The 19,775-nt window shown below is 39.7% G+C and overlaps 1 protein-coding gene across 1 annotated transcript in view; it reads right to left on the reverse strand.

Annotated features, from left to right (window-relative positions):
- LOC139717465 (telomerase protein component 1-like) overlaps positions 1 to 19,380 on the reverse strand; it is a 27,635-nt gene extending 8,255 nt beyond the window's left edge. The window contains exons 1-17 of the mRNA XM_071628973.1: positions 19,071 to 19,380; positions 18,562 to 18,630; positions 17,453 to 17,559; positions 16,179 to 16,312; positions 15,525 to 15,655; positions 14,599 to 14,694; positions 13,863 to 13,955; positions 13,098 to 13,291; positions 11,328 to 11,439; positions 10,505 to 10,612; positions 9,718 to 9,891; positions 8,145 to 8,332; positions 6,727 to 6,884; positions 5,623 to 5,788; positions 4,805 to 4,898; positions 3,271 to 3,399; positions 1,160 to 1,287 (exon numbers count right to left, since the gene is read on the reverse strand). Of these exons, the coding sequence (XP_071485074.1) occupies positions 1,160 to 1,287; positions 3,271 to 3,399; positions 4,805 to 4,898; positions 5,623 to 5,788; positions 6,727 to 6,884; positions 8,145 to 8,332; positions 9,718 to 9,891; positions 10,505 to 10,612; positions 11,328 to 11,439; positions 13,098 to 13,291; positions 13,863 to 13,955; positions 14,599 to 14,694; positions 15,525 to 15,655; positions 16,179 to 16,312; positions 17,453 to 17,559; positions 18,562 to 18,630; positions 19,071 to 19,346 (2,357 nt within the window). The 5' untranslated portion in view covers positions 19,347 to 19,380. The remainder of the gene's footprint in view (positions 1 to 1,159; positions 1,288 to 3,270; positions 3,400 to 4,804; positions 4,899 to 5,622; positions 5,789 to 6,726; positions 6,885 to 8,144; positions 8,333 to 9,717; positions 9,892 to 10,504; positions 10,613 to 11,327; positions 11,440 to 13,097; positions 13,292 to 13,862; positions 13,956 to 14,598; positions 14,695 to 15,524; positions 15,656 to 16,178; positions 16,313 to 17,452; positions 17,560 to 18,561; positions 18,631 to 19,070) is intronic.
- Positions 19,381 to 19,775: the final 395 nt, after the last annotated feature.

Raw genomic sequence — 19,775 nt, forward strand, 5'->3', positions numbered from 1 at the left:
TGGAAGGTTGATTAACAACTTTAAGATCTTTTAAGCACAGGTATCACAAATCATGCACAGACATATCGAACCCACATGCCAGTTACTCAGTCAAGAAAAGTACAAAATTAATGCATCCTCAGATCATTCAATCAATACAATCAATCCAATCAATCAATCAATCAATCAATCAATCAATCAATCAATCAATCATTCATTTATTCAATTAATCAATCAATCAATAAATCAAGCAAGCAAGCAAGCAATCAATCATTCATTGAATCAATCAATTAATGTGTCCGTGTATTGTGAAAACTGTGCTTTAAAGATCTTGAAGTAATTACAAACTCTAATTCTCACCAATTAATTTAGAAATGAAATCATTAGAATTACGATAAAGCTGACAAAAAAATCTCAGACTATCATAACATAATCAAAGCTTTAAGCAAAAGAGCAATTTGTTTGAATGAGAACGCTTATTTGGACTGCTGGCTGAATCTTCCATCTTCTTTCAATTTGGCGCAAGTCATTTTTCACACTCTGGACAAAGAGCGTCAGTGTTCAGCCAAGCGTGAACAAAAAATTGTTTTGTTGATTGCACTTGATAGATGAGACTATTGGGCATCCATAAATATGAAAAGATCTTCAAAATATTTTGAAATGTAATTTAGACAATTTTTTCAAAAGTGTAACATTTTTTTTGATACGCCCTGTAGATAAAGGGAGATATAATAAGTAGTAAGGCAACGGAAAAGGAAGAAAGAATGACAGACTGCACAAATAAAAGGCAAAGTGATGCATCAAATTGAAAAATTGGAGAGGTACAGTGTAGGGACACATGAAGCTCTATTGAAAGAGATTTACGGATGCAAAAGAACTTGTCACCTTTCATAGACATGGTACACTGAAGGCGCGATTTTGGTTCTCGTGCCGACCTCCCAACCTTTCTGACTGAAAATAGATATAATTTGGCTCAAAAGTAGGACAGAAAGAGCAGTTCCAGAGCAGGAGCATGCAATAGAATTATCTAGAAAAAAAAAGAGGAAAATCCTTTTGAAACAAGAATTGGGAATAGTCAAAAGTCAGATAGGCCCTCTAAATTCAGCATTGTTGGGAGGTCTCCTCATGTAACCATCAATTTGCCAGAATTTGCAGTAACCTCCCCACAATCTCTACTCACACAAGTCTGGAGACCTGCTCGTAGCGACGGGAGACTTCTTCTTGGGTGGAGGTCTCATCCCCGGCCAGCTGCTCCAAACTCTTGGTGTAGCAAGACAGCAGGGTGTCCGCCCATCGTGGGTTGTCCTTCTCTCGCTGATGGAGATTTGAGAGATGGGAGGAAAAAGTTTTGTTGATTTCCGGAAACTACCATAACACCACAAACATTCGCAGCATGAAACTTTCATGAATTGGAGTCTACCGTCTTTTTCGCGGCATTAAACTTTTGCGAATTGCCACTACTGGCATTGAATGCATAGTGCAGACAAAACCTTTCGCGCATCTTGGCTCTGCGCAAAATTTGCAAAAGTGTCATGCATGCAAAAATTTCTGGGTTTCCATCCTTTTCATTTTTACAGAGGACTTAATCTGTGGTTGATCTTCTTTCATGAAGGCTGAGAAGGGAAATGGAGATTAAGTTGCTCCCTTTTATTGAAGTTTGGCTAACATTCCACTCATTCAGTGCCTGTTTTATCTTTATAAGTGGATCAACTGTTGCTTGGTCTAGTATCGGCAGAGAATCAAACATTTTTTTACATCAGTGAATTCTCCTGCAATACATATTAACCCTAAAAGGTCCGGGGGGGGGGGGGGGGGGGGGGGGGAGGGGGAGGGGGAGGGGGAGGGGGAGGATGCAGAGTCCGCCCCTCCTCAACATTTCGCGCAATAGTTCAGCAATGCAAGAAGGCCTTGTTATGAGGCTTCTTGCACAACTTTTGAGAAAGAATTTGCATTTGCATATTTCATCATGATTGCACCACTGATGACAGAAATGGGGGGGGGCAGAATCTGCCCCCTTGGATATAGCACAGCTAAAGAAAGCCTAGCCTGATTAGGACTAAGGGAGGAGATTGTCAACTGGACCAAAAAGACAAAGTCAAAACAACAAAGACATCAAGAGTGCTTCTCTGACAGATATAGGATCAGAACTGCTATTAAAAAAATTCTAACTCTCTGGAACAGCAAACTTGGACGCATCATAGATAAATTCCCAAAATTCATCAGGGAAAAGGAAAATCATGACAAATCATCCAAGTCTGAGTTAGGAAATATCTTTTTGATTGACATACATGTAGTCTGTTTTACATTAATGTAATATTTCTAGGAGATGAAACACTCAGCCTGTTTTCAATAGAGATATCCAAATCATATCATCATACCATTGAACTGAGGGCCTTTAGATAAAAAATACATTTTTGCCCATCGATGACAAAATAAAACTACTGCAACTTGCACCAGCAAAGCAAGGTGGAATTGTGTGAACTTTAGCAACATGAAGATTATTATTTTCACTCATTGTTACAGAAATTACATCTTGACATATTCCTTGATGAGTCAGATTCTGCAACGGGTGAAAATCCCTTAATGTGGATTGAAAATCCTGCGGGTGAAAAATCCTTTATAGGGAACAACCGAGGCTGTGGTAAATGATGGCTGACAATACTTGAAGAGTTTTATAGCAAAATGAGCTAAGCATCATGTTTAAACATTTCAAAATAAGTCCCTCATCGGATAGAGCCACATTAAACCTTTCTGTAATATCTCACTCGTGACATAACAAGGAATATTCTAGAAGTTATGATTAAAAATATCCTGTATTCTCTTATTATTTTCTTTGTAGTTTTAGCAGCTTAAATCACAAATATCTCTTTTTAACAAGAATGGAGTTAGCTCATTCTGCCATATAAATTTTCACTTGGAGATGATCCTTCCAGCAAATCCCCTCCCCCAGAAAGAATCTACAGAAATCTTCATTTAAAAAAAAGAAAGAAAAAGAAATGTTTGCATTTGCCTTTGAAGACATCGCACTGAAATTGATGGGAATAAAATGCAAAGAAAAATATGACAAAAACAGTCTCTGATGAATCATTCAGAGTAATTAAAGGTACATTTTGTAGCAAGCTTTCTTGTGCAAACCGTTCCTCCTATAACGCTAAATACATTTGTGCGTACATTACAAGTTTCAGAATCATCTAGACACAAGAGCGCCAAACAGTCAAAAAAATCATCCTTAATGCCGTGCTCCTATTTTTCTCCCTCTCGAAAAATGGGGAAAAAAATCCACCTACTCACCTGCTGCCAGTATTTGAGCAGGGTGGAGCTGTAGTCCTCCCTGTACAGGTGGTCAAAGACTGACCAGTCCAGAAGGAACTCCTGCAACCTGGACCTGTCCTCAACGGCAATGAGGTGAATGGGCAATTCCTGTACGTGATAGAATACAGAAAGGTTCATGAAACAGAAAAGGGCCTATTCTCACTCGAGGAGACATCGCTACGACTTGTGCGACTCGAAAGACCATAAAATGACTTGTGCTCTCACCAAGAAGGCGACTCCACGGCGATACTGTATACATCGCATATTTCGCGAGGTTTTTATATTCACAAATTTCCCCGAGTTGGGTACTAATTGCATGTAATTATGAACCCTGACCTCCCCATGAATGTGACTTGCAGGTCTCTTTCGTTGCTGAGCTTCAGGATTGCAAATTTTAACACTTGTGAAATTATCAGAAAGTCCTGATTTACGAAAAAATTAAACTCACTGAATGCATGGCGTATAAAGTATCTGCAACACCTCAAAACAAGGTGACAACTTATTTGCTGGAAGTCACAGGGACATTGCTGCGATGACTCCAAGACATATTCTCAGTCAACAGAGATCTTTGCGATGTCTCCACATCATCGCTGGTAGGTCCTCATGGGTCTCCGCAAGGTCGCAGACAAAGTTAGTCTTCATGACCTGGCCGCGACTAAGGAGACTTCGCGGAGATGTCTCCAAGACCAGCTGGAGAGTGTAAGAAGTCTTCAAACATGTTTCATTCTCACCCAACTCCCTGGAGACCCGGCTAGTCTCCAGGGGATGTCTCCGCAAATCAGCAAGACTTGAGTCCCCACTATGCTGCCACCTCGTCTACAAGCCTATGAGATACCCACTTTGATTACTCCACAGGCTCACAAAATGCAACAATCTTCACCTAAATCCAAGGACATACATACATTACATTCTTAGGTTTTCTATTTCACTGCATTTATAGACATTTTCCCATAGCACTTAATAGCTTTTCAATTAGCCTTTAAATGCTATACATATTTCATTACTGGAATTCAATTTGAATGCAAATTTGTTTTTGTGATACAGGGCAAGCCTCAGGCTAGCTTTATAGTGCTTAGGAACAAACTCTTTCATGCATGACATTTACATTTCTAAGTAAGCTACTCTGGGTTATCATGACTGCTTCACCCCAAATCTTATCAAGGTCAGTATAAACCTCATAAATGATGTATCAAGCAATAAATATGAAGAATATACCAGTCAGGGCACATTGCTAACTTTGATACATGAGTTAGCTAGGGTGAAGGTAGATACGGACCAGGACAACAGTACGTTGCCTGCCAAGCAGAAGCGACCTAGCATGAAATTACAACTCCAAATCAAATTTTCTGTCATGACATAATTCAACATATTTTTTAAGGCACTTTCATGATGTAATCATAATATTTTAGTGTGTAGGATTTTTGAAATAGGGCCTATGCAAACCTTAGGCCCTTCTGCTGGGCAGGCAACAAGTAACTTGCTTGATTACTATGAGGAGTTTCTGGGGACTTACCTCCACTTTCCGATCCACAGACTTCACCTCAGAAAAGAAATCTGCCAGTTTCCTGTGCCACCATTCTTGCTTGTTTGTCTTATTGCCAAAATACCTTTGAATAAAAAAGAGAAGAAATAAGCATTTGCTTTTTTGGACATACACACAGCTTTCCAGCAACCACATGCAAAGGCTCAAATGCACATAGATTGAAACTATTAAAAGCACATACATTTAGAAAGCCTATGAGTGATAATCCTGAAATTTGCATTTGATGGCTCTACAAAACAAAATGTAAAATTTTGCTGCTATTTCTCTAAGGGGAGGACCCTTCCTCCATGGACCAATTTCACTCAACATTTTGCAGATCTCTCACCAATACTCAACTGGTTTCTTTTATCACACATTGCTCCCCCTCCCACTCCACATCTCTCTCTTCCTCCACATCTCTCTCTTTCTTTGGGGTATATATTTTTATACGGATTAAAATCTCATACATTGTAAAACCTTGACCCCTGTATATGCCAAACATTTCGCGAGGTTTTAATTTTTGCGAATTTTGCAAGTCAGGTGTTATTTGCAAAATTAAAGACACGCGAAAATATTGACTCTGATCCTGATGTAAATGTGACGTACGTGTGTACACTTCTCCGTTCAGTACAGGACTCTACGATCATCATCATCAGGATATTCCGATTCGCGAAAATTTAGACTCGCGAAATATAGGGCGTATACAGTAGTCCCAAGAATACTCGGGCAGGTGTCTATGAGAAGCGTGTGTTATAGCAAAATCATCCCGTCTTCAGGCGGTTGATAACATCGGATATCGCTGGACTCACTTTCTCCTGACAGCTTTGCTGAGGGCCCTGTGGTAGAAGTCCAGCCTCCCCTCCCCGCTGTCTCCAAAGGGTCTGATGAAGGGTTTGAGGGCACGGTAGACCACTGCCCACTTGGCTGCCGGCAGGGGGGCCATGTCATGGTATTTCTTCTCACTGCGTCCTCCGGCTGAAAAAGAGCACAATTTGGAAAGCTATGACATAACTGGAATTAAAAACATGGAAAAGCCTAAGACTGTGAACTGGCATTGTCAAAGGTAGTTGAACCTGAAGATAGTTACATTGTGAGATTTTGACTTGACAGACAATAAGGGCTATAAGGTTTCAGCTTTTTGCAAGATGATTAGAGCTACTTATATGTTTTAGTAAAGACGAATTAAAAGTTTATTTGATGAACATCATTTATAAAATGGCTATAACATCTTAAGGTAACCAGAAAACAAAGTAAACGAAGGTGGTCCTAATGAAAGGTGGTACGTAATTGTATGAGGCTCTCATTCACACAAATCACACACTTCGCACTGCAATATCTTCTGAACCAGATGTTGTATTGAATGTATTGACTTCTCTGTCAATTGTAAAACTGTAATTTTGCTTCACTTGGATGACACCATTTTATGGAGAAGAGACCAAGGTCTCATTTAAATAAAGATGTCATAATTGCAATTCCTGCCAGAATGGCAACTTCTCGTAGCAACAGCCAATCAAGAAGTATGATCCGATGCCACTAAAAAATCATGTCAGTCCACCAAATTTCCAAAGAGGCTGTCATTCGGTGGCACTTAAATATCAAAATAGATTTTTACGTTTCTGCTTATTTTGGACCGAGTGTAGCAAATAAAAGCTGCTGAAAACTGCTCATCCAACAGTGGTGAGCCAATAGAGCAAAATGGAGTCAAAAGGGGCCTGAGCTTTCGATCCTAGCAGAATCTTCGTCAGAGGCAAAATGAAAATTTTGAAAATGAACAATCAAAATTTTGGGATACTACATTTCTTTTGGGGGGCAACAAAAATTTCAGATTTAAAGATTGTAGTGGCCTGTTTAGTGTCCAGTCCTGTATAATTATTGCAACTTTTTATGAGATGTGGCCCAGAAGACCATCTTACTCTTATTGCCCGGCATGAGGTTGTCCTCATCTCCCAGGATGAGGAGGAGCTCAGTTTCCAGGAGTCCGGTGGCGGAGCACTCCAGGAGACAGAGGGTGGCCACCAGGAGCATGCCTCCGTTCTCCTCCTCAAACCGTGTAAACACCTGTTCAAGGAGTCTAGGCACCATAGGATAAAACACAAACGAGGAACGTTACAAACTACTATGATAAAATGATCCCATATGTTTACTTCATGCACTATACTACCTCTTCAAAATAGTTGAGTTGTTCATGGTCCACTGACAGACACTCTGACATACACTGCATGCTAAACAAACATTACACTAGAGTTGTCTTGAATTGCCACAATGAAATTGTCAACAGATTCACGGCAGAGAAGCATGATCATGCATTCATCTAATTACCATTACGATGATTTGGTCTCTGCCTCATTTTTCAACATGAAATAGCCTTTCAAAACAGAAAATCTGCATTGCCAAAAAGGGGGTTTAAACATTACATAAGAGTTCACTCTTTTTATCATACTCATTTGCAATTCAATTGTACTTCACAACTGAGGAGATAGCAATGTGTTAAAAGGTAACACATAGGCCCGAATTCATGAAGGTGGTATAATCTTTGTCCATGGTTTAAACCATGGACAAAGACCGTAGTTTTGTACGAAATGACCATTTCGCTTAATAATGAAATGATCATTTCGTCGATGAAATGTTAACATTTCGTAACGAAATGACTGATTTCGTAATGAAATAGGCCATGTGACACTTGGCGCCCCACACAAAACTACGGTCTTTGTCCATGGTTTAAACCATGGACAAAGATTGTAGCACCTTCATGAATTCGGGCCATGGACTCTGAAGTCAGTGTTCACTATACTAACCACATGGGGAATGGTTGATGTGCAAAGTCGCTGTCCTATATGAAAATGAATAAAAGATAAATGATTGCAATGTGGCCTTGAATACTGATTGACCTGAGTGGCTTCTCCAGTGTAAGCACTGTTTTCTCACAGGAGCATCATTGATAACTCAAGCACCACCAGGCACATATATCTACACCAAGGGGGTGTTTCATAAAACTGTTCGTAAAGTTACAAACAGTTTACGAGCGACTGGCGATCAGTTGTGATGTGCTATACTTATCAGAATTTCAATAATTCAGTACAAGAACTGATAACCAGTCGCTCGTAAGTCGTTCATAACTTTACGAACAGCTTTATGAAACAGGGCCCTGGGTTGAGACAGACATCATGGGTATGACATGTGCACTATGGGCAGGATTTGAACCCACGACTTCCTAGTTAAGAGCCAAGGGGCAGTAACCACTATACCGCAGTGGTCTCTCAGTGATGGTGAGTCAATGTTAACATCATATTGCAAGAGGCAGAGATTCTGTGTAAACGATTGTCACACTCACTCAAACAGTCCGTCGGCCAAGCTGTTGATCTTATCGTTGATTCGGTCAAAGAGGCCGAAGACGCGGAGCTCCTCGCAAGCGATGGACAGCCAGAGAGGATTCTGGGAAGACTCCTTGGCCAGCAGACTGACCATCTGGTCCTCGTCCAGCTTCTTATTGTACTTGCCCAGCATCTCGGTCACTATTTGCTGCAAAGTGCAGTCATTGATAATGATGATATCAACATGAAATTTCAAAACAAGAACTCATCATAATTCGTCAATTTTACAGCAGTTGTTTCAGTGACTTCATTTTTAAAGTGACCCATGCAGCTTTTCAACCTAATGCCAGGATTTCTCTCTGTCATTGGTTCTATGTAGCTAACTTTATATCAAACACATGAACAGTGCTGGGGAAATTTGCCCTATACATTGTGACTTTGCAACTTTTGGCACCTGAACTAGCACACACATTTCGACACTGACTCATACATCGGCAAAAACATATACACACCATCAAACAAGGAAAACATAAAACTGAAACTGTAACAGTCATAAGACTCTTTGCCTTGTACTCATAAAACACAACCTCCACTGAAGAACATGAGGTAGTGCACATGATCATCACCTCCACAGACAGTCAAATTCATCATGAGGTGTATTCGTATGTGAACTTCCGTGGTATAAAATACCACGGTACTTGTCGGCACCATTCTAACCAGGAAAATACAATGGTAATAGATATACTATACCCACAATAATTCACTTGGTAACATTCTCATTCACTAAATACCATGGTATTTCTGGTCCTTAAAATTTACTGCTTCAACTTTAAACACTGGGCATACACATATCTCCTGTGGCAGGAAGCGGGAAAAAAAAAAGAGTGTCAGGTCACATGAGAAATATACCTCTGAACAATCAGTGGCATTTGGTGAGACGATTCATCCTCAAATCTCACGATTATTCGTGCAGAGTTTGAAATACTGCAATGTACTATTATTTGGAAATGTATTTTGTGGTGCACTTGCATTCATATAACAAACTAGAGAAGCACTTTGACAGTGCAGACCTCCGTCCGTCAAGTGGCTCATTTCCACCACTGATCTCATTCCTTTCCTCCATCAGTGATTTCCACCCATATGTATGCATGCTGAAAATCACCTGACTTCCCAATATAGAAGCCTTTTATTACATCATCAACTTCCAGCTGCGCAGCACCTCATCACCCTAACAGGAAGTAGAGCACACACTTTAGTGCCCGTATGCAAACCACGAATACATACAGCTTGAACCCCCAAGTTCGTTGACCCTATCAGCCAAATATTGAAAATCCTTTATAAACTCCATAACTATTCCCAGATCACTACTAAAATTTAATCATCTGTTCCTTGTGTCATTCTTAACCTTTCCTGTAAGTTTCATCCAAATCCGTTCACAACTTTTTGAGTTATTTTGCACACAGACAAACGAACCAACCAACAAACCACCCAACGCGGATGAAAACATAACCCTCCTTGGCAGACGTAATGAAAAGAGTGAAATAATGCAAAATTTCACTGTTAGTATTGATACAAGAATGCGTGACATCTCACCTGTCTTGCTTTCATATCTAGCGGCATGACGACGACCTCCTCCGGAGACACTGCCCTCTTGAACAGCTCCTTGTGGGGCGGGGTGTCGTCAATCATGGAGAGGATGACGCGGACCTGATGAGCCAGTGTCCGTGGCAACCAGCTGAGGATGGCTGATCCCTGGTCATCATCAAACTGTAGGGTGAACATGCACCAGCCAAATATCGGTACATCCAGTCAGTGCAATTCATCAGACAATTGTTTTTCACGGCTTCATTCAACATTATTCAACACACGTTTACTTATCAACATTCCTCTTCAATATTAAAGGTTTTGCTGCAATTGTGAGGAATTCTTTAAAAATTACCATACTGCAAAGTTTCCATCAGCTATTACAACATGTCAAAATTGGCATTCTTATCAACACATAGGGACTCAAGTTTACACGAGAAAAATGTTCATGACACACACAATGTCATAATACAAGAGTTGAATCTCTTTATTACGGACACCTGTACGTAGAGTTGAATCTCTTTACAATGGACACCTGTATGTAGTGTAAGCGCACAAGGTAAATAAACCCTATTGCTACAAAACTTGTGACCCCTCTGACTCAATGTCAAAAATAGATAATAAGGTACACTATCTCTACAAAGTGCTCAAACACTCCCAACAAAGCACTGTTCAGTGTGGTTCAGGTGGCTTCAGAGTGCTCAAACGCGGCCTTTGCCTAACACCCGGCCTACTAAATCTTATCAGATGCATGACATGACATGAAAGCAAGCTTGGGCCCGGACTGAGATCATACCTGATTGAGGGCATCGATGTAGATCACCAGTGGCTGGGTCTGGGTGTTGGATAAGACACTGCAAGCCAGCTGACAGCATGCCTCCAAATCTTTGGGAGCTGAAGCCTCCTGGTAACAAGAAGAGTCCACACAAGACATATATGATAGCAGCGGTAGTAACAACAGTTGACGATGATGATGACATTAGCAGATTTTGATGGTGACGATGACGATGATAATGATTTATTGACAGATTTAATGTGAATACCATGCCAAAGAAGAAAGAAGAAGAAAAGAACAAAAGAAGACTAAAAAGGAGGAGGAGAAGAAAGAAAAGGAAAGAAAAAAAGACATGAAGGGGAAGTAGAAAAAGCACAAAAAAGTTTGGGGAGAATGACAAACTAGCAACATTGAAGACACTAAACAAGTCCACCAATCAAAAGCAAAGGGACCTCATTGCTGCAAAGCAACCTGTCAATAGTTACCACCTGGGCATAAAGGACTACTGCTTATCAGAGACTACTTTTTTTTCTATCAAGAAGTTTCTTAAGGCAGTTTGTCTCAATAACCAATGCTAGTTACAAGAGGTAGCTCTTAACGTCCAGATTTACACAAACTGAGACACATAGGTTCAGACATACAAAATAGAAGTTACAAATCTGCCTTATGGAAAACACTGTCTAATGATACCTCAGATATTCACTTATGCTAACATCTCAGGTAATCATACCTCCAGCTTTGTTCTACTTCTACACAGAAGGTAATACTGTGATCTTGCCCAAATCATTTTACAGATTGATTTCATGGGAGGGGTATACGAGAGGAGGATCTTTCGACAACTTACATTGTATGCCTTCAGTTCCTTGAGGACTCTGCGGAGACACAGCTCCAGGTCTGTTGATCCTGGGATGGCACCAACAAAGTGGTAGAAGACATGCCAACCTGTGTCACCACCCCTGTTCAGATGCATGGAGAAAGAGGTGGAACTTCACTGAAATCATTCCTTTGAGCAAAACCTTTTAGGTCTCTTTGTGAAAGACTATTCCTCTAATGATGTGGACACTTTTGATGAGGAAGCAAAAAAAAAAAAGAAAAAAAAGGAAGACCAGCATAGATACTGAAAATACAGAGCAATGATACCTAGGGCAGGCATATCAAAAACCTGATTTACAGAGAGAAAAAACTAAAAAGTATGTACAAAGTACAAGAATTCAATAATCCTTACCATAATTTTCAAATCATAATGCTTATTTGAAGGTGATCCATCATCAATGAGATGACCAAAGCATGTATCTAATTTTTGTGCGTGTGAAAATTAAATTTTTTATTAACCATCAGATACTCAATCAAGTGACGTCTTGTCCAAATCCTAGCTGTCTTACCCAACAAAGACGCCACCATGGCATAGCATAGGAAAGGTAAGCCCATTAATTACCGTGCTTTGGTTGCCTTGCTTTTTCGCTCTCTCAAACATTTGACATATTCTAGATATGACCTTTGTTGCCCCAACAGCACCATACTAATTCCTTTTGAAGGCCACTGAAGTTTAGCCGTTTTTTTTTTTCTTTTCTGGAGAACAAAGTGGGGCAAGGTTGTATTACACTGACAAACTTCCAACACGAGAATTACCCCTTTGAGGGTGAGCTGATTTTGCTGTAACATGCATTTCCCATAAACACCTGCCCAAGTACTGTATACTCAAGACTAGTCTTCATCAGGTTTACTTAAGGGATGGATTAGTATTGGTTGAGACCTGGCTTCAGGTTTCTAACATTTTTTGATGAGATAATGATAAATCTCTTATGAAATATGAAAGAATATGTAATTCCAAGAGGAAATTAACATCTAATTGATGAAAATTGGTTGTAAAATGGCTGAGATATCCAAAGCAAAGAGATCCTTATAAAAGGTGGGAGCCACCTTTTATTAGGATCGCTTTGTTTACTTTGTTTATGGATAGCTCTTCATGGATATCTTTTCATCAAATAAACTTTGAATTCCTCTTAGAATGGTATGTTCTGTAACATTTCATGAGTGTTTCATAGCATCTCGAAAAAAGGTAAGAGTTCAATCCTCATCTCCACCAATACTACTGTAAAAGCGGTTTCTTTCGGGTACAGATACTTTCGCGGTTTCAGTCGATGCCGAATTTTTTGAACGAGTTTACATTCGCGGTCGGCAAAATCTCTGAATTCACAGTCGGCAAAAACTGTTTCATTTTGCACATGAAAACCCGAACTATTATCCAATTATCCCTTTATTTATTCAATAGAAATTAGAATTAAAGGCAGGCTTACCTGAAATCCCGTCTCTCGAGTACTTTATAACATGCTTGTACAGACATTGTGCGGTAGGTCCTATCGCTGTGTGTGTGTTGACCATCAACACACTCGATGCGCGGAATCTTCGTGTGTGCATGTGCGCAATAGCGTTGTAACAAGCGGCGAGTTCAAAATATTTTCTTGTGATGTTAAATTCAAAATCGAAGCGTGAAAAGCGCAAAAATAAAACCACCGTGAAAAAACCACTTTTACAGTATACCATCCCTTCAAGATGCTTAATCTTCCTTACAGTGCATTGTTCAAGGTCACAGCACCGTGACACCATCACATACCCGGGTATCCTCTTGTTCAGTGCCATGGTCTGGGTGACATCCGCCGCCCTGGCCATGATAGAAGACTTCCCGGTACCAGCCCCGCCCGAGATCACCAAGGGGTTACCACTCCCCTCACTGGTCATGTACACCTGGATCTTCTCCAGAATGTCATTCCGCCCCAGGACCACAGAGCCACGGCTCTTCAGGAACGACTGTGGACGGAAATGGAAATGACACTCACTTGCCATTGTCATCTTAAGTACAGCAAATCGCTGTTTCATGATTTTTGTTAAAGTTATATAATTATCACTGATAAAGAAATTATTCTGGTGAATTTGAAAAATCAGTGAGTAAGAAAATTTAACTGTACATAACACAACATGCATCTTGCTCAGGAGAAGAGGCCAATACATAAAATACACATTGTATCTACAAGGTAGTAGAACAATGACAATCAATATTTCAATATAGCAACTTTATGCACTGATAGTTTACCATGAAAATGATAATTTTCATCACAAAGAAGAATGCTACAACATGATATTGGTTTAATTTTATAATTTGAAATACCCCTTTAAACACCCTAAGAATAAACATCAAATATAAACTTACATGCTAATGTTCTAATATTGTTGTGATGATATGTCAGTATCTGATCGGATTTTACAGGTACTTGAAAGAGAGCAAATGCACCATACCTAGGAATATAAGGAAATAAAGATCAGGAATATGTTTGCACAGGTATAATGAACAGATAGAACAAAAATTTGGAGACTTTCTAACCTCATGTGCTTCTTTGGCCTGTTGGTACGGATCCAGATTCACATCAGGGGGTGGATACTGCTCTGAAATCCTTTCCTTGAAAAACTCAAACACCTGAAAGTGAGAGAAACCACAAAAATACTTCATTCTGACATTGAAGCTTACTACCCCTGCTCAATACATCTACTTGATAAGTCAAGACCAATTTAATGAAAAGTGCCTGTAAACGATGCACAATTCTTCACAGGAAAGCTTGTTTGCTAGTACTGCTATACTAACAGCTTTCAACTGCTTAATCAGCTTTGCAAATTCTCAGAATGTAAATTGCATGCCTTGAAGTTTGATTCAAACAACATATTTGTGACCTGATTTACATCTTCATAGCATCCTCATATGATAATAAATATACCTATGGTAGTAAGACCTGGTGGAACTTGAGATGTTCTTTGTGACCATGCAAGAAGATGATACACAGAATTTTCATTGTGTGGGACTGTGGAACTGCATGTATGCAATGGTATAAGCAACACCTAGGCAAAAATTCCAATGAATGCATCATTTGTGCAACCCTACAATACCACTGGAAACTGCATTACATACAACACTAAAGTCATTTTGAAAGTAATATAGTTCTCAAACAGTTTGAGACTGAGAGTTATCATATGCACAGAATTCTTTTCGATGAATCTAGACTCGTGCTCAACTTGCTAAAGACTCAAATGATGAGAGAGGAGTGATACAGACGGAGCAAGCTTACCTTGGGAGCAAGGTTGTCATGGATACCTGAAAACTGCACCTTCCCATGGTCATCAATACCAGAGTACTTCACATCATACCACTGCACCCTCTTTCCCTGCCATGAACAGTATACAAAGTCATGTTACACATGAGTGATGTAACTGAAGACCAAAATGACCTCAACTGCCTACAACAAAACTCTTCGGGCAAATGCATCCATCATTATTCATCATTACTCTTTTTGAAGAATAATGCCATCCAAGCACTGATAATATGCATATCGTCGGCTGAGAATGATAAGGGTGTTAAGTTGCCACTAAACCCATAGTGTTCACGACCACTTAACGCCCTTCTCATTCTCAACAGACGATATGATCTCATATCTGTGGACACATGAAACCATTCTTTTCAAACAATCAGAATGCCATTTTTCCTGCCACAGATAAGATAGAAAATAATGTTTGACATGTTAATTAACAAGTGTACCTTCTGACTACTGATGGCAGAGTGACATCACACGATAAGTACACCCTAGAAAATGTTACATCTGCTCTGTAGAAAGATAAATGAAATGTTTAAAATTGTAGTATGTAAATCTATAGTGTGCACTTTAAATTGTAGAATACATATCTTGTAGTATGCTTTGATTTTAGACTCTTCAAAGCATGGAATCTGTTGGGATAGTAATTCCAAAGACAATATCATGATTAAATGATAAAAATTATAATACTTGATAAAATTTGTTGTATATAAAAGAACAAAATTTTGATTTTATTTCTCACTGGCACTTCTACCATGGCAAGTAAAATTCTCTTACAACATTTATGTTAAGTGGATGAAACCTCCTACGGACAAAATTCATGGCAATACAGGAATGTGAATGATACAAGGTGATCGCGGTTACAACACTTCTTGCAATCACAACAGAAGCCTCCTTCCACTTACCAGTCTGGATTGCAGCATGTGTTTCAAGATCTCCAGCTTGTGGGCAGCGATGGGATTAGGGTCAAGGAAGTCATCTTTGAAGTCTTCTGGCAGAGATTCCAGGAAGGAGCTATTCCTTACCAAGAACAGTGCTGAAAGCAGGGGTAAGGATGGAGGCACACGGTAAAACATACAGTATGATATACACACATACATCTAGAGAGATTATGTTTTGTTGGATGGAAGTAAAGTGTGATTGAATTGAATTGATATATGTTACAAATAGGGGAGAAAGTACACCCGACCTGTGTTTATAGATGGGAATGACTAAGATATGGGTATGTAAAATCATTTACACTGACATCATAGGTAACAAGACATTGAAGCTGCAAACTGAAGAATTCCTCTTATATCAGCTCACAATCCTGACCAAGATAATCACAATGATTTCTTTTTCACAAAGATGCATTTATCAGAGATTGGGAAAAATCTTCTGACTAAACGTAATGAACAGATAAGTATCTATTAAACATTTTATTATTCCAGTACTAGCATTGTGACCAGTGTGCATAACATACATATGTATGTATATAAATAGAATATAAACTAAAAGAATAAACGTAAACATATCATAACTGACGCATCAACCTCACATAACCCACTTGACAGACTCACAGTTTGGGTTGTCTATTCTGTACGCCCCATGCATGATCTCCATCTCAGTGACCGACAGGCCATGGACCCACTTGTATTCATTGGTGACAGACAACGGCACGTCTTGAGATGTGGGTATCCAGCCGCAGCGCTCACTGATGAAACAAAACAGAAATACAGCACTTTGTCCAACATCTCATCCATAACATCAACTGGGTAGTGGAAAGATAATGTTGATCTTTTTTTCTATAGAAAGAACATCTTATTTTTGTTTGGGATAAAATATAAGTATATTGTTGGTAATCAAGTGTTGGAGTCGTCTGTTTGAGGAATAGTCAATTTCTGAATGAAAAAAAAAATTATTGACTCTCTGCATATTAAAGTAACAATCAACAAATGAAAAGTTGTGTTTAGATTCAATATCATTACAGGATAGATATCCCTTTTTGAGTTTCTGAAAGGGAATATTCTAGAGAGTTGTGAGTAATTGCAAATATTCATCATTTCAGTCAAAGCCCTAAGCATTCTTTTTCTTAGCAACCAGAAAGCTTGCCCTACCTTCTCTTACCTAGAAACAACTAATGAATCCAAGCTGGGTCAGATGAAGGTTTCAACAACATAACAAAAGTAAAAACAGGCATTAGGATATAGAATCTCTTTCATGACCACCAAAAAAAAAAAAAAAATCCACAGATTTGGATATACAGTCAAACCTGCCTTAGCAGCCACCTGTCTATAGCGACCACCTGTCTATAGCGGCCATCGAAAAATCCCCCCGAGAGAAAAGCCCTGTTAAAGACCCTGTGTATAGCGGCGACCTGTCTAATGCGGCCAGCGGCCACAAATTTTGTTTCCCGCGGTAGATTTTAACCTGCCTATAGCGGTCAAAAACCCTAGGGAGCCGTAGCCGAGCTGATAATTCAGCGTATTTTTCTGCTTTGTAGCCATGCGGGCTACGTTCAGTGATCGCCACCGCTGCATTCATCCCTCATTCAGTCATAATAATGCACTAGTGTTAAGCTTTCTTCACGACAATACAATACTACTGTGCAACAATACCATATACGCCGGCATGGTTACATGCATGAAACACACGGTGTGTGCATACGTACACACATACATGTACATATAGGATACAACGATGATACATGTACATGTATGTAAGCAATGCACACAAAGTTGGATTACCCGTCTCTAGCGGCCACCTGTCTATAACAGCCACTTTTTCCATCTCCCTTGGGTGGCCGGTATAGACAGGTTTGACTGTATTACATCATTTTCCTTATCAAATTTACCTGGTGAGATTGAGGAAGAATGGCATGATGTTATCCTGGTAGCATCTGTCTATCTCCCCCAGGCATGTCCTGAGAGTCTCCTCTGATGTTGTGTCTTTTGGAACACCCTGTAGAGACAATCAAAACATTATGCCTATCATTGTGAGCAACAAGTGATGTGCAAGGATATACATGCTAGTTAGTGAAACAAAACTGGCTCTGTCAACGTGCACACTAAAAAAAAAGTGTGGTTATTATTGTTTTGAACATTCTGCAGCTACAGCTTGCACGTTTTTGGTATAATTGACAGCACATGAAGGAATTGAAGAGTAAATGAGGCAGTGCTTTATTCAGATCTCCTTTTCCAACACACACCGATATCATGAGGCTATGTGTATTTGGAAGCTAATTTTGTGCAAACCACTGCAGATGTAGAGTACCGGTTCCTAAATTTCTAGTCAGTAAGCATTTGACAAAATAATGGCGACATACCGAGAATGTATCAAAGTAAAAAGCCTGAGATCAACACTAGAAAGCATTTTCACATCCATCAAGGAGATAATGTTTGTGTTTTGTTTTCTGTTTCCAAAAAAAAACCACCTCAAAATGTTGTGAATGGATTTGGGAGAGTTGATGACACAAGGAACAGATAATTAAACTTTGGCAGGAATCTGGGAATTTTAATGAATTTTTGAAGGATCTTAAAAAATCTTATGGGAAATAGGGTCAATGAACTTGGGAGTTCAAGCTGTGTGTATTTGAGGTTTGCAAACAAAACCTTCTGCATATACATGCTCTGCTGAAGGTGCCGTGCAACAGGAAAACTGATGAGTTAAACACAAGGACCCTTTATCATTCTTTTTTTTTTTTGGGGGGGGGGGGGGGGAGGGGGAGGAGGGAGAGGAGGAAATTTGGCTAAATTTCAGCATGCATGTATGGATGGAACATGAGCTGCTTGACAGAGGTCTGCACTGTCCGAGTGCTTTTCTATCTCATCTTAGGATGAGGTGCATTGAACATGCTTGTTACTAGGTCCTCAGAGAAGAGCCTACACAGATTTGCGTGCAAACTAGTACCTAAACCAAAACTGTCTTATTCATCCAGTAGGAGCTGTATTAAAGTGATCTTACCCATCTCAGGTCACAGTCAATTAGGTGGAGACGACGCCCTTCACACCACTGCCTCAGATCAGGGAACACCTGTTGATATAGAGGGGCAAAAGGAAAAGTCAATAACATATGATTGGACAGATCTCAACGTATCTTTATTTTACAGTATTGTACATTAACAGACTGTCAGTGGTTACTGATTCGTTAAAATCTTAAGCATTCCATTGTTTTAGAAAACCAGAAAACTTGCTGTACTTGCACTGTAGCAACAATGACCGTACACAAACTGACATTTTACATTGTGGATTGCTATAATCATGTTATCCAGTGATGGCTGTGTCAAAATTGAAAATATGTAACTTTTGAACTGATCGTCCGATTTTCTTTAAGGTTCACTGATGTGTGACTATTAAATATTTCAGCATTCACCCATGAATCCACGTACGTATTATACTGGTACAAGTATTCAGTTTCATTCCCCTTTAGAGTGCAGTCCCTCATCAGCCTACACTACGCATCATGCATTATACCTCTTTCACAAGGACCTCTCTCTCGGCATGGAAGTCCTTGAAAGTCGAAGAAACAAAGATGCGGATGGTCTTCCAGCCGCTCCGGCGGATCACCAGCTTCTTTTGGGCGCTGTCCAGTTGGTCCAGCGTGCCGTCCACTTTGTTCCAGGTCTCCTTGACAATGTACTTGTACTCTTTGGGTCCCCAAGTGGGGTTGTAAAATGAGCCAGCCCTTCCCGGACCGGGTAAAGGAGCGTTGTCGGCGATGGGTGGGGGGATGGACGAACCGCAGCCCATTCTTCAACTGGGTCTGCCTTCTCCCGAGTGCGGCTGAACAACACAATGATGTAGAAAACTGAATCCTTTTTCCAACTGATATATTACATGGTAGCAAAAGTATGGTGGGTAATAAACTTGAATACTCATTGGAGAAATTTTCTGTATAGAAGCGCTACAATTGTACATCATGTACTGTAAAACTGTGGTTGTTTTCATGAGGGTTTAATTTTTTGTGAATTTTGCACATTTTATACTGTTGGGCCCCGAATTTAACAGCAGGCAAATGGACAGGCATCGACATTAGTGCGCTTCCATGTACGATAGTCTTGATGTCAAATTGCAAAAACAACATCTCACAAAAATGTCTGCAAAACTTCTCATTTGAAAAAAAAAAACTCTAGAAACTCAAGGTCTACAAGAAAATAACAGGTTCTAACAGTAACGGTA

The sequence above is a fragment of the Diadema antillarum genome, unplaced genomic scaffold (assembly GCF_040938485.1).
Source record: "Diadema antillarum isolate AM-2024a unplaced genomic scaffold, OU_Dant_1.0 scf00000075, whole genome shotgun sequence".
Classification (NCBI taxonomy): domain Eukaryota; kingdom Metazoa; phylum Echinodermata; class Echinoidea; order Diadematoida; family Diadematidae; genus Diadema; species Diadema antillarum.